We start from the raw sequence: 13,233 nt of genomic DNA on the forward strand, positions 1-13,233 counted from the left end.
GTATTGCCAGGTGTTGCCTCCAATCAACAAAAATCAAACAAAATCTCAAAGAAACAACCCACGCCCCCACAGGTCCGGGAGAGCACACTTAGCCGACGGACAGGCAGACAGGACAGAGCGCTTGCAGGGGAAAGAAAGAGTTGGCCGTTCCCTCTTCAGGGCCCAGCGGGACCCCAGGCCCCGTCCCCAGGAGAAACAGGAAGCCACACACACAGCCTCTCTGAATACTTAGCGTGGCTGCCACAGACGCAGGAGAGCCTGGACGGCGTCCAGCATCCCTCAAGCAGGAAACAAGGTACCTTGGCAGAGCAGAGCGTGGGGCGGGGGCCTGGACTCGGGGAGCCGTGCTCTCCCGGGCAGGACCAGCCGGCCAAATGCTGTGGCCCCAGGAGCTCGTTGGATTTCAGGCTGGCGGGGGGGGGGGGGGGGGAAGGGGATGAGGCAGGCCAAGGGTGCGGGGAGCTGTGGGGTGTGTGGGGCTGTTCTCTGCTTTGACTGGGAGGTGCTGGCTTCAGCGCATGTGCTGTTGTCAAACCCTCCAACTCTGCTGGAGGGAGCACCTCACTGGGTGGGAGGGAGCACTCTCGGCCGCACGCACGGGCAGGGAGGGAGCACTCTCAGGCACATGCACAGGAAAGGAGGGAACACTTTCAGTCACATGCATGGGTGGGGAGGGAGCACTCTCGGTCACACGCACGGGCAGGGAGGGAGCATTCTCGGTCACATGCATGGGCGGGGAGGGAGCACTCTTGGTCACATGGACAGGTGGGCAGGGAGCACTCTCAGTTTCATACACGGGTGGGGAGGAAGCATTCTCAGTCACATGTATGGGTGGGGAGGGAGCACTCTCAGCTGCACATGCACGGGCAGGGAGGGAGCACTCTCAGCCACATGCACAGGCAGGGAGGGAGCACTCTTGGCTGCACACGCATGGGCGGGGAGGGAGCACTCTCAGGCACATGGCGGGCAGGGAGCACTCTCGGCTGCACACACAAGCACAGGAGCTGCCTGAAACCATGGGGGGCTGAGCTGTACCCAGGAGCTCGGGAGAGCCCAAGAGGTGAACTCAAGAGCAGGGCAGGTGAGCGGAGGGACCACAAGTGTGCCTGCAGGGGCTGACGGCCAGCAGGAGGGGCACATGCACACAGCACGCCAGGGAACACACTTATGGGACACGCCAGGGGCCACGCTCACAGGCCAGGGGACATGCTCATGGGACACACCAGGGGCCACGCTCACAGGCCAGGGGACACACTCATGGAAAATGCAGGGGACACATTCATGGGACACGCTAGGGGACACATTCATGGGACATGCCAGGGGACACGTTCATGGGTCACACCAGGGGACACACTCACAGGACACGCCAGGGGACACATTCATGGGACACACACATTCATGGGACATGGGCCAGGGCCATAGGACACGCCTGGGGCAATGTTCACGGGCCAGGGGCCACACTCACGGGACATGCCCAGGGGACATACTCACGGGTCACACCCAGGGACATGCTCTTGGGACACGCCCATAGGACCTGCCCAGGGGACACACTCATGGGGAATGGGCCAGGGGCCACGCTCACGGGACACACTCATGGGTCATACCCAGGGGACACACTCACGGGACTCGCCAGGGGCCATGCTCATGGGCCAGGGGACACACTCACAGGCCACACCGAGGGGCCACACTCACGAGCCACGGCTAGGGGACACCCAATGAGTTTAGGGCCACGTTTCCATGCACTGTCTCTCAGGGCAGGCAGTGGGGCGGACAGGCATCCCCACCCTGACCCTGGCGCATCTGTCCACTCTGTAGGCCCAGAGCGGTGAGCAGGTCCTGCTAGACATGCGCCACAGGGAGGACTGGAACCCGGGGTCTGGGGCAGGACAGTGCCCAGGAACTGCCCACAAGCCTCTCCTTAGGGCCCGAGCAGGGGCAGGTTGGGCCCTCAACGTGGCTCCACGGGGCCGGCCGACGGGCTGGGGGCCTGGGGGCAGTGGGCAGGGGTGAGGCGGCCTCAGCACACCTGTCCGGCCTCAAATCCTCAGCAGAGCCGCTAAAGCACCGACACCCCCACCATCACGGGGGAGCCGGGGCTACCAGCGCCACCCTGGGCAGTGTTCCCGGCTCAGAGCCCTGGCCCCAGGGTTGGTGGCCTTGGTTGATCTAAAGAAGAGTGAGTCGGGGTGGGGGGTCCTCCTCCGAGTGAACACTCACACACACACCCGTGCGACGTCTCATCAGTCACACGTTCTCAACCATGAGGGGCATTTCAGAAGTGTCCCCTGCTCCCAGGGTCCCGACTGCCCACAGCCCCCGGCCCGCCCAGGACCCCGCCTGCCCTTTCTCCCTGCAGCTGGCCTGCTTACGGAGCTGGCCACCGAGGGTCACCAAGCCACAGAAGACAAACCCGCGATGGGACCTGAGAGTCGGTGAGTGGTGTTCGCAGACATGAAGCGGGCCAGAAACCCCAGGGGGACAGCTCTGGCACCGCTGTAGGGAGAACAAAGCTGCCGTGTGGGGAGAGGCAGGGCGAGCCGTCCGTCCGACACAGCCAAGACCGCCAGCCTGCGGGAGGGGCTCTCCACACGCACCTGCCCCCGGAACCTAGTGGGAACCTTCAGTGCAGCCCCCCATTCAGTGCCCCCGCTGCGGGCCGGGAGAAGGGGAGTTTACGACACTGCGGAGCACAAAGCCGGTTCCCACGGCCTGAGAAAGCGTCTGGGGGAGGGGCGGGGAGGGGCAAGGGCACGGGCGTGTGTTCATTCAGAGAGAGAGAAAACACACCCTCCAGCCCCAGTCACACTCACTCCACACTCGCCCTCACACACCCACACACTCACTGTTACATGCACACACACTTGCACACTCATTCTCACACGCACACAATCCTCACATCCTTACACTTGCACACTCACACACTCACATACACTCGTTCTCAATACCCACACACGTGCACACATCCTCACACCCACACACTCATGCAAACTCGCAGTCACACACTCGCACACTCATTCTCACATACACCCCCCACACTTGTGCACACTCACTCTCCCACACTCACACACACCCTCATCCTCACATACTCACAACACACACTCTCCCATACACCTATACACGCACACACTCATTCTCACATACATTCACACACTCACACACACTCATCCTCACACACTCACACCATGCACTTGCACAAACTCGCACTCACTTGCACACTCATTCTCATGTACAACCCACACTCACCCTCTCACACACACACACCCTCACATGCGTGCACATGCCCACACCCTTGCACACTCATCTTCACATGCTCACACATTCACCCTTTCATACTCACCCACACACGCCTGCACACACACGCGCTCACTTGCACACGCACGGGCTCACACACACTCTTTCGCACGCACACACTTCTGCTCGCGGGACCGAGACAAAGCCGCGGGCCCAGCCGCGGTCCCGGGCTCGGGGGAGCGCCCGCGTCTCCCGCTTCCCGCAAAGCTACTTTCCCGCAGCGGCGCGGAGGGGCTGACCCGCCCCCGGTGCCGCGCCCGCCCACCCCGGCTCTCGGACCCGCGTCCACGCGCTTGCGGCGGGGTTGCGCCCCGAACCGGGCAGGCGGGTCCGGTCCAGCAGCCCCGTCCCCGACGAGTGTGCAGGGCGGCAGGGGACGCCAGGGACGCCAGGGACGCCGGGACCCGCCTCGGACCCAGACACCCTCCTGGGACCCACCTGGGACCCTCCAGGGCCCCGCGCCCGGGCTCGCCTCCGAGACCCATGCTCCCGGCTCGGACCCGCCTCGGACCTGGGCACCCGCTCCGGGACGCCCTGTCCCCCTGTCCCCGGTTCGGCCGCCCTGTCCCCGCGTCCCTGCCCCGGCCGCCCTGTCCTCTTGGCTGCCCTGTTCCCCGGCCCCCTTGTGCCCCCGTTCCCGGTTCAGCCACCCTGTCCCCCGGCCGCCTGGTCCCCGCGCCCCTGTCCCCGCTGCCCTGTCCCGGCCGCCCTGTCCCCACGCCCCTGCCCCGGCCGCCCTGCCCCCCGCTGCCTGCCCCGGCCGCGGTCACTCACCTGCGCCCAGCAGCGCGCCCAGCAGCAGGCACAGAGCCCCGCTGGGCCCCGCCGCCCACCCGGGGGCCGCGCCCCGCGAGCGCATCCTGCGTCCGGCCCCGCACTCACGCCGCCCGCCCGCCGTCCGGCCACCGCCGCCGGCCCGCGGGCCCCGCCGGACGCCCCATGCCCGGCGCCCTCGGTCCACGCCGCCTCGGCCGCCGCTGCCGCCGCCGCCGCTCTCAGGCCCCGCAACTTTTCCCCAGCAGCGGCCGCGGCGCTGGACGGCCCGCCCACGCCCCGCCCACCAAAGAAGCCCCGCCCCAAAAGGTCCCGCCCCCAGAAAGACCCCGCCCTAAGGCCCCGCCCCAACACAGGCCCCCCATGCCACGCCCACCACCATCAAGACCCCGCCCCAAAGGCCCCGCCCACCCAACACAGGCCCCGCCCCCGCCCACCACCAGCCTCAGCGGCCGCTTCGTCCAAACCCTGCCTCAGGCCACGCCCATCCACTAGCCCTAAGGGCCGCCCCGCCCCCAGCAGCCTCAGGGGCTGCTAGGCCCAGGCCCCGCCCCCTACCCAGGCCCCGCCCATTGAACCTGCTCCTTTTGCCCCGCCCCCTGAGACCTCCCAGCCCCCCCAGATTCCGCCTCCTTAGCACCTCCCACGGCTCAGGCCCTGCTCCTGACCCACAGGGCTCTGCAGTGCCCAACAGAGGCGTGAGAAGAGGGGCTGAAGGGGCTGGGATGCCCGGTGTGCAGGGGCTCACGGCCCACACTCTGTGCGGGTGTCCAGATCCCCCGTGCAGCTGGCCGCTCGCCCTCCGCCCTGAGGGCACTCGCTGCCTCTCCACGTGTTGTTTCACGGGAGACTGGACCAAGGACGGAGGAGGCTCTGGGCAGTGTGGAGCCGGTGCCGGGTGCAAGGGGCTGGGATTCACGGCCCTGACGCACAGATGCAGCGCCTTGTGTGCGTGTGTGAGAGTGAGAGAGAGAGCCCCTGCACGTGTGAAGTCTGTGCATGCCATGTGCATGTGAGCACGTGTGAAGCATGTGCATGTGTGAAGCATGAGCTGTGTGCATGTGTGAGCACGTGCATGCGATCCATATGCATGTGTATGGGCCATGTGCATGTGTGAGTTCATGTGAACCGTGTGCATGTGTGATCCATGTGCACACATGAGTTCATGTGAGCGCGTATGTGTGAGCCATGTGCATGTTTGATCATGTGTAAGCTGTGTGCATGTGCATGAGCTGTGTGCATGTGTGATTATGTGATTATGTGTGTCCCGTGCATGTGTGTGGGCTGTGTTCATGTATGATCACATACGTGTGAGCCGTGTTCTCATGCTGCAGACATGCTCTGGGCAGGCCTGTCTCTGCCCGGGGCAGTACTCCAGGAACTCGGCGGATGGGGAGAAGGGCCCGGAAGGCCCTTCTCTGTGGCCAGCAGCTGGGCGCCCCTCCCTGGCCACCCTCTTGTGGTGTTGCGGCCTGCTCCTGCCACTCCAGCACTTCCTGCTCTGGCCTTGTGCCACGCGGCTCTGAGTAGCCTACAGGGTGGACCCCTGCTCCCTCTCCTTCTGCCAGCCGAGCAGCCCTTCTGAAGCCCGGAAGCCTGGCCCTCCGCCCACCCCCGCACCCTTGTCCCTGGGGGGGGGACCGTCCCCTCACCCAGTCACCGAGTGCTGCAGCGGGGAGGGGATTCCAAAGGTGGGGAGTGCCGGAGTGAAGCAGGGCGGGAGGCTCCTCGGTGGACACGCCCGGCCGACACCTGCCCACAGCACTTCTGGACAGGCTGCCCACGGCGGGGGTGTGGAGCAGGTGGCCCCACAGCGGCGGGGGGTGATCCTGCCTTGCCCACAGGATACGAACCTTTATTACAGGGATCTGGAGCAGCCCTTCCCGCACCCGTGACTTCCAGCTGCCCGGCGTTCCCTGGCTGACAGTGCGCCTCCGAGTCTCCTCGAGGTGCCCAGCAGGTGTATGCTCCGGGCCACTCCACCACGCTCTCCTGAGCTACAGGACAGAGGAGAGAGCCACGGGACAGAGAACCAGGGGAGACAGGAGAGGAACACGGGAGAGAGGAGAGGGCCACGGAGAGAGGACAGCCCAGTCGGGGAAGCCGTCCCTGGCGCAGAGAGTGCCCCGCCCTTCCTGGGGTCTTGGCCTGTTTCCTCGGTCCTGCCAGCTCCGACCTGGCTGTCCTCGGCCTCCGTGTGGCTCTGGGCTCCGTGCCTCTCCCTGCTGCCTCTGGCTGAGTCTGGGCCTGGACGGCTGGCCAACCTGGACGACTGTTTCTCACAGAGATTGAGTTTCAAGTGGAAAAAGACCCAAACAGTGTTGTTTTGGCTTTGGAAGTGATGGGGTGTCAATTAGGTCCATTTCCCAGAGAAATCAGGGCCCTGGCCCAGGCCAGCTGCCAGCATCCCCACGGCCCTGCTGAGCACTGCTCCGCGACTCCTTCCTGCCCCAGCTAGGCTCCCAGGCCACGCTCAGGGGGACCCTGAACACCCCTGAGGCAGCAGCATCCCTGCCACCCTGTGGCCTGAGACACCAGGAGGGACCCGGCTTGGGGAACACTTAGGGGCCAGTTTGCGACTGAGCCTTGCCCGGACAGAGCTCAGTGCTGGAGGCAAACCCAGACTCAGCACCCAGACTCAGAGCCCGGACTCAGCACTCAGTCTTTAGCACCTGGACTGACTCAGCACCCGGACTCAGCACCCAGGACTCAGCTCCCAGACTCAGCACCCAGGACCCAGGTGCAGGCCAGCTGGGTGGCGGGAGGCGGCTCTGCGGCTGATGCCCACCCGGGGCCAAAGGGATGCTTCTGTGGTCACTGCGAGTCGGCCTCACCTGGACTCTCCCAGGACAGTGAAACGGCCAGTCACTGCTGGAGAAGCTGGAGGCCAGAAGGGGGAGTTGTGAGACCGGCAAAGCCAGCACAGCCCGGAAGCTGGGTCAGGGAGGAGGGCGAGCTAGGGGAGAGGGAGGGGAAGGGAAGGGAGGCAGAGGGGAGGGGAAGGGAGGCAGAGGGGAGGGCCGGCTGGGCTGGCAGGGCACAGGACAAGGGCAGGGAGCCAGGAGACACCCCAGGGTCCCCAGGAGGGGCAGGCCGAGGAGGGGTGGGGTCTGTGTGTGGGGGGGGGGTCTGTGTGTGGGGTATGGGTGTGTGTGGGGGGGTGTCTGTGTGTGTGGAGGGTGACCCACGCTCGGGCATGGAGAGCTGGGGCCAGAGTGGTCAGGGCCACCGGCTAGAAAGCTGAGGACAGCCCTGGAGACGGAGAGAGCCAGAGGTGGGCCCAGATTCCCGCCAGATTGCAGCCCAGGGCAAGGAGGCGCGGGGGCTGCGCGGGGTCAGGGCATCCTCAGCCAGGGGCGGGGAGGCGCAGCCGCCCTTCCTCTGCTAAGCCGCGCCTCTCAATCTGGGAGGTGCCTCGGTCACTGGTCACTCGCCCTCCTGGCTGCCCAGGGCTCCGGGGGCCTGGGGCCTTGTTACACCGGACATTTGATCCCTGCGGCGACTCACCCCAACCCAGAGTGGCTTTGCCCTCCTCGCGTCTGCAGCCAGTCGCTTGCCGCCCAGCTCCCAAGAACACTGGACGGACACTTGTCCCTGAGGAGCAGCAGACGCAGGAGCCACAGAGAAGCGGAGACTCATCCAGGGAGGAAGCCAGGCCCCGCCCAGCCTGGCACAGGCCCTGCCTAGTCCAGCAAGGCCCCGCCCAGTCTGGCAAGGCCCCGCCCAGTCCGGCACAGGCCCCGCCCAGCCCATTACAGGCCCTGTCCAGCCTGGCCCTCAGGGGCCCCGGCTCAGGCTTCCTGCTTTCCCCTTGCCCGCAGGATGGCGGCTGGCGACAGCAGCAGGAAACAGCCGCACCCGCCGAGACGCTTCCTCCCCGCGAGGCACCTGTTTCGCCCACACTGTCCCGCTCAGGCCACCCCTGTCCCCCGCCTGTCCCAGGGTCCTAGGTGGGGGGACCCTCCGCCTTCCATGGAGGCAGGGAAGCTGGGCCGAGAAGAACCCCCCTGCAGACCGGGCTCTGGGCCTGGGTTAGGACACGGGGAGGCTTGGGACGCCCAGCCGGGAGGGGGGAGGGAGGGAACCCAGGGGACACACTCACCTCTAAGCAGACAGTGAGCGGCTCCTGGTGCTGTGCTCGGGGACTACTCCTGGCTCAGTGCTCGTTCGGGGCCCCTGCGTCCTTGTGAGGATCCCGGCTTCTCATGCCAAGCCTGCCGGGCCCCGGGAAGGTTGCTTCCTTGCAGAAGGGGCCCCCCTTGCATTCGGGCCGGAGCCGCTGAACCCCCTGGGGAGGCCGGCTGGCACCCAGCGGGACCCAAGGAAGCTTCCACATTCAGCTCTGTCCCTGGTCACTGCCTGGGGTGCAGGCCCGTGGGTCTTGGCGTGCTTGTGTCTGCAAAGAGCCCACCTTGGTCTCGGCTGTACCACCAGCTGAGCGCCTCCCTGCATCCTGCCCTTCAAGCTGCCCCCCTGCGTGGACAGAGGTCGAGGGGTGTCGGGATTGGAGGGCAGAGGGGGCCCCGCAGCCGCCTCCTTACAGGGTAATTGCCTCCGTTGCTGAGCCCGAGGACTGTTCCAGGAAACAGGTGATTAGGGAGCCCAGGCTTAATGAGGGTGCGGACGAAAGAAGGGGACAGAGGGCCTTGCCAGCCATTGTGGGGGAGGGGGGATGCGCGGTGACACCTGTCAGGACGCCCCCGGCCTTCACGCTGAGATATGGGCCCTGTCACCCGAGACGCCAGCACCCGGTGGCCTCATTAAGGCTGCAGCTGAGACCTGACAAAGCTGCTCAGACACAGAGAGGCCGGCCAGGCCCTGCCCGGAGCCGCTCACACCTGCCCTCCCCACTCACCCCTGCCCCCCTCACTCGCACCTACACTCCCCACTCACCTCTGCCCCTCCCCACTCACCCCTCCCCTCCCCACTCCTGCCCCTCCCCACCCCTGTCCTTCCCCACCCACCCCTGCCCTTCTCTACTTACACCTGCCCTCCCCACTCAACCCTGCCCCCCTCACTCGCCCCTACACTCCCCACTCACTCCTGCCCCTCCCCACCCACCCCTGCTCTTCCCCACCCCTGTTCTATCCCACCCGCACCTGCCCCCCCACTCACCCCTGCACTCCCCACTCACTCCTGCCCCTCCCCACTCACTCCTGCCCCTCCCCACCTGCCCCTGCCACTCCCCACCCACACCTGTCCTTCCCACTCACCCCTGCCCCCTCACTCACCCCTGCACTCCCCACTCACACCTGCCCCTCCCCACTACTCACTCCTGCCCTTCCCCACCCACCCCTGCCCCTCTCCACTCCCCCCTGCCCCTCCCCCCACACCTGCCCTTCCCCACCCACCCCTGCCCTTCCCCATCCACCCCTGTCTTTCCCCACCCACACCTGTTCTTTCCCACCCACATCTGCCCTGTCCCCACTCCACCTGCCCCTCCCCACCCACACCCGCCCTTCCCCACTCATACCTATTCTGTCTCCACTCCACCACTCACCTCTGCCCCTCCCCACCCACACCTGCCCCGTTCCCCTCACAGCTTTCAGACATGGACAGGGGTTGTCTGCGCAGTGGCTGGTGGGAAAGTCTGGCCCCTGCTCCCGGGCCTTCACCCTGCCAGGACACAGGCCCGGCTGTCGGCCCCTGCCCTTTCCCACACTGAGCCCTGTTGTCACTGCATCAGCACCAGGCGGGGCCTGGAGACGCGCTAATGCTAGCTCCTGCCATCTCTCTGACGCCTCCTGGCCATGCGGCCACAGCCCCATGGGACTGACCCCCCCAGTATGGCCTGTCAGGCCACCCCCCACCTGTGCACTGCACCCACAGGCTGGTCAGCAGGGATCCTCCTGCCCAACAACGCTGAGCCCTGTGGCTGGCCGCAGCAGCAATGCTGGGGAATCGTGTTTAGGTCCAGGTCTGAGGCCTAGAACGCACCTGGTCAGTAGACGGTGTAGGAAATACTATTTCACCAGAAACCACCCTGAGAATGTGGTGCAGGACCCGACATGCCTCATGCTCCTGCTCTTTTCTAGCCCAGAGACAGAATCCAGGAGATGCTTTGAGGGGCACAGGTAGAACTCTCTGGAACTCTCCAGAACTCTCTGGGATTCTCCAGAATTCTCCAGAACTCTCTGGGTCTGGGCCTCAGAGGGCTCTTCAGTGATTCTACTCCATTGGCAAAGACACCAAAACAAAGATGAACAAATGGGACTGCATCAAGCGGAGAAGGTTTTGCCTAGCATCAAACATGCCAGCTGACAGAAAAAGATGCTCTACAGGATGGGAGGAAACTGTTCTTTGAACCAGTATTTTTAAAACTTAATTTTTATAAAGTTGCTTATGATTTATTACATTTAATATTCCAACACCAGTCCCAGCACCATTGTCCCCCACCCCCACCCCCCACCCCAGTTTCCAGTTTTCAGGGAGGGGCCAGGACGCCCAGCAGGGAGGCAACAACAGTCCCGCCCCAAAGTGGGGAGCGGGATGCAGCCACTCGCCTGGGCCACCTCCCCCCCACCCAGGGAATCTGAGCACGGAACCCCCAGAACCCCCAAGGTGTGGCCCCATTGATGAGACCCTGAGGCTCGGGCCATGGGCTTCGACACGGAGCCTGCCGTGTCCAGCAGTTTCCCTTTCTCCGGCCCGGCTCTCGCACGTGTGCGACCCGGGCTCCTGGCACTCGGTCGTTTGACGGCCGAGCTGCTGCATTAGCGAGGCCCCGAGAGATAGCACTGGCAGGAGATCAATGTGCGGATCATTAGGTCCAGTTGGTGGATCCTGGTGGGCGGCGGGCAGCTCTGGCCAGCAGGATGCGGGCATGGCCAGGATGGCTTCCTCGTCACAGTCCTGGGGGATTCCTTGGTGCCCGGGCTGGCTCATTCCCATAGGCTTCTCCCGGGATTCCAGATGCATCGTGAGTGTCTTCAGAGTGACTCGGATCTGCCGGCCTGACTTGCCCGGGACCTGCCCAGCCTGGACACAGGAGCCTGAGTGGCCCAGGGGATGGACACAGCACTGAGACCCGTTCGCCTGGCACATTGCGTGGGCAAAGGCAGGAATGCCCAAAGCCCGCCAGCACCGGGGCCCCAGGAGGCGCATGTACCAGCACCCACGGCCAGGGTTGGCCAGTCTGTCAGCCCAGAAGATGCAGGGAGCTGTCGGCCAGCCTGTGCTCCGGGGACAGGGGTGCTGCGCCCTGCAGCGGGGACTCTCTCCCAAGGAGCGCGCTCCCTGCCCTGACCACTGCTCCACCTCTGCGTGTGCGTCTCTGCTGAAGAAGCCAGACTGTCCCCCCCTGCTGAGGGGTCTCCACACCACAGTCTCTCTGATACGCAAGCCACGCCCTTGTCTGCCAGGAGCCCAGGGCTGAAAGGCAACCCGCACCCCCACCCCCAGTCTGCGAGGGACCCTAGCAGGCGGGAACCCCTCCGACCAGAGACGGTGGTGGTGAGCGTGCCAGGGACTGGGGCCATGGTCCTGCCTTGCATGGTGGAGACCCCCTTCCTGTCTTCTTCCCGTTGTACCCCCGGCATCCCCAGAATGGAAGCACTCCAGAGGCTATCAGCCTTACCCCAGGGGGATCAGGCTCCAGGCAAACAGGGGTGCTGAGTGCAAAGGTCACAGACTTCGGGGGAGCCGGGTTCACACCCCTCCGCTGGGCACGCTGCCCTGACTTGCTTCAGGCAGTCCCTGGAGGAGTCAGCCAATGCGTGGTGCTCGGACAGACTTGCCGGGGAGGATGTGGGAAGGAGCGAGCTGGCCCGCAGCCCATCCTGCCACAGCACGGGGTCCCCTGAGAGCTCTGGAGTCCACTCGAGCACCTCTGGTCGAGTCTTCTCCCCAGACCCCTGAAGAACCTCCCAGAAGCCTCCAGAAGTGTTCCGGGTGGGCACGTTAAGTCCGTGTAACTGAGTCTCGCTGCCTCCCCGACCCCAGGTGTCTCAGAAAGGACAAAACTTTACAAACATCACTCGTCGCTGTCAAAGGAGCATGAACGGAACCGTCGTGCTTAAAACCACCAGCACAGCACCCCACCCCCCCACCATGGGGGCTCGGTGACAGCATGAATTCTCTCCGAGCTCCAGTATTGGGGTTGGAAGTAACCCTGACAGTGCTCAGCTGGATACAGTGTTTCCTGGGTGTCAGTGGTTACAGAGTCAGGCAGTTTTCTATTATTGGTTACAGTGTTTTCTGGAACAAAGTGCAGCCTCTAGGCTAGTGTTTCCTGGGTGGTCCTGGGTTTCATGTTTGCGGGCAATAGACCTGTGTATAGAATACAGTGTTTGCCGGGAAGAGACAGTCATGCACAGTCACAGTGTCCAGAAGGTCTAGGATGCAGTGATTTGGTGGGAAAGAGTCGTTTAATGGGTTAGTGTGTTCTCTGGACAGAGGATGGGCCTGGAAGGTCTCCAGCATACAGTGCTTGGGGTTGAGTCTGGTCTGTGGTGCTGTTTCCTGGGGGTCTCTCAGGAAGTGCTCAGGGACCTGGGGCTCAGCCCACATGGCGTGGTTGTTTTGGGGGCCCGAGGAGGGCTGCTGTGGGGATCTGCAGGGCCGTACCAGCTCTGTTGGGGACCACGGGATTGGCCGGCTGGTCCCTGACAGCTGCAGTGGCCCGAGGGCTGAGTCGGCGTCTCGGAGGTTTTGGGGTACAGGGGTCCATGCACAGTGTCCCCCTTCACGGCCATGTCTCACTGGGCTCAGCCAGCTGCCCTGCGCACACTCTTGGCTTAGGGGCTCACTGGCCAGGCCGGGGTTCATCTCACTCTGTCACTCATTTTGGATTTGGGGCAACTCCCACTGTGCTTAGGTGCAAGTCCCAGCTCAGTGTTTGGGGGTCCCCTGTGGCTCTGCCCCACGATCGGGCACCAGCACTGTCCCTTCATCCCTGCACGATCGCCCCCACAGCCCGGATTTGGTTTTCTTTAGGAGAGAGTGAGAGCAATGTGAAAAAAAAGTTCTTAGAGAATACGAAAAAAATAAGTGGGTGACATCTGAAAATCAAAATGCTCATGGCAGTGTTCAGTAGAGGAAGGAAATGCCCGTTAGGAAGTTCCCTTTTGAGGGGGTTTCTCCTCACCGTCCCCGCCTGGACCTCACTCGCTTCCTGGGACGTCATTAATCTAAGGTTTATGAAACGGGCGATATTTCAAAATTGTAAAA

At 64.2% G+C, this 13,233-nt stretch overlaps 1 protein-coding gene across 1 annotated transcript in view; it reads right to left on the bottom strand.

Moving 5' to 3' along the window:
* LOC130024690 (transmembrane protein 132C-like) overlaps window positions 1-13,233 on the bottom strand; it is a 112,297-nt gene that overhangs the window by 56,821 nt on the left and 42,243 nt on the right. The window contains exons 3-4 of the mRNA XM_056115385.1: window positions 5,955-6,062; window positions 4,066-4,299 (exon numbers count right to left, since the gene is read on the bottom strand). Coding sequence (XP_055971360.1) covers window positions 4,066-4,299; window positions 5,955-6,062 — 342 coding nt within the window. The remainder of the gene's footprint in view (window positions 1-4,065; window positions 4,300-5,954; window positions 6,063-13,233) is intronic.

The sequence above is a fragment of the Sorex fumeus genome, unplaced genomic scaffold (assembly GCF_029834395.1).
Source record: "Sorex fumeus unplaced genomic scaffold, SorFum_2.1 ptg000029l, whole genome shotgun sequence".
NCBI lineage: Eukaryota > Metazoa > Chordata > Mammalia > Eulipotyphla > Soricidae > Sorex > Sorex fumeus.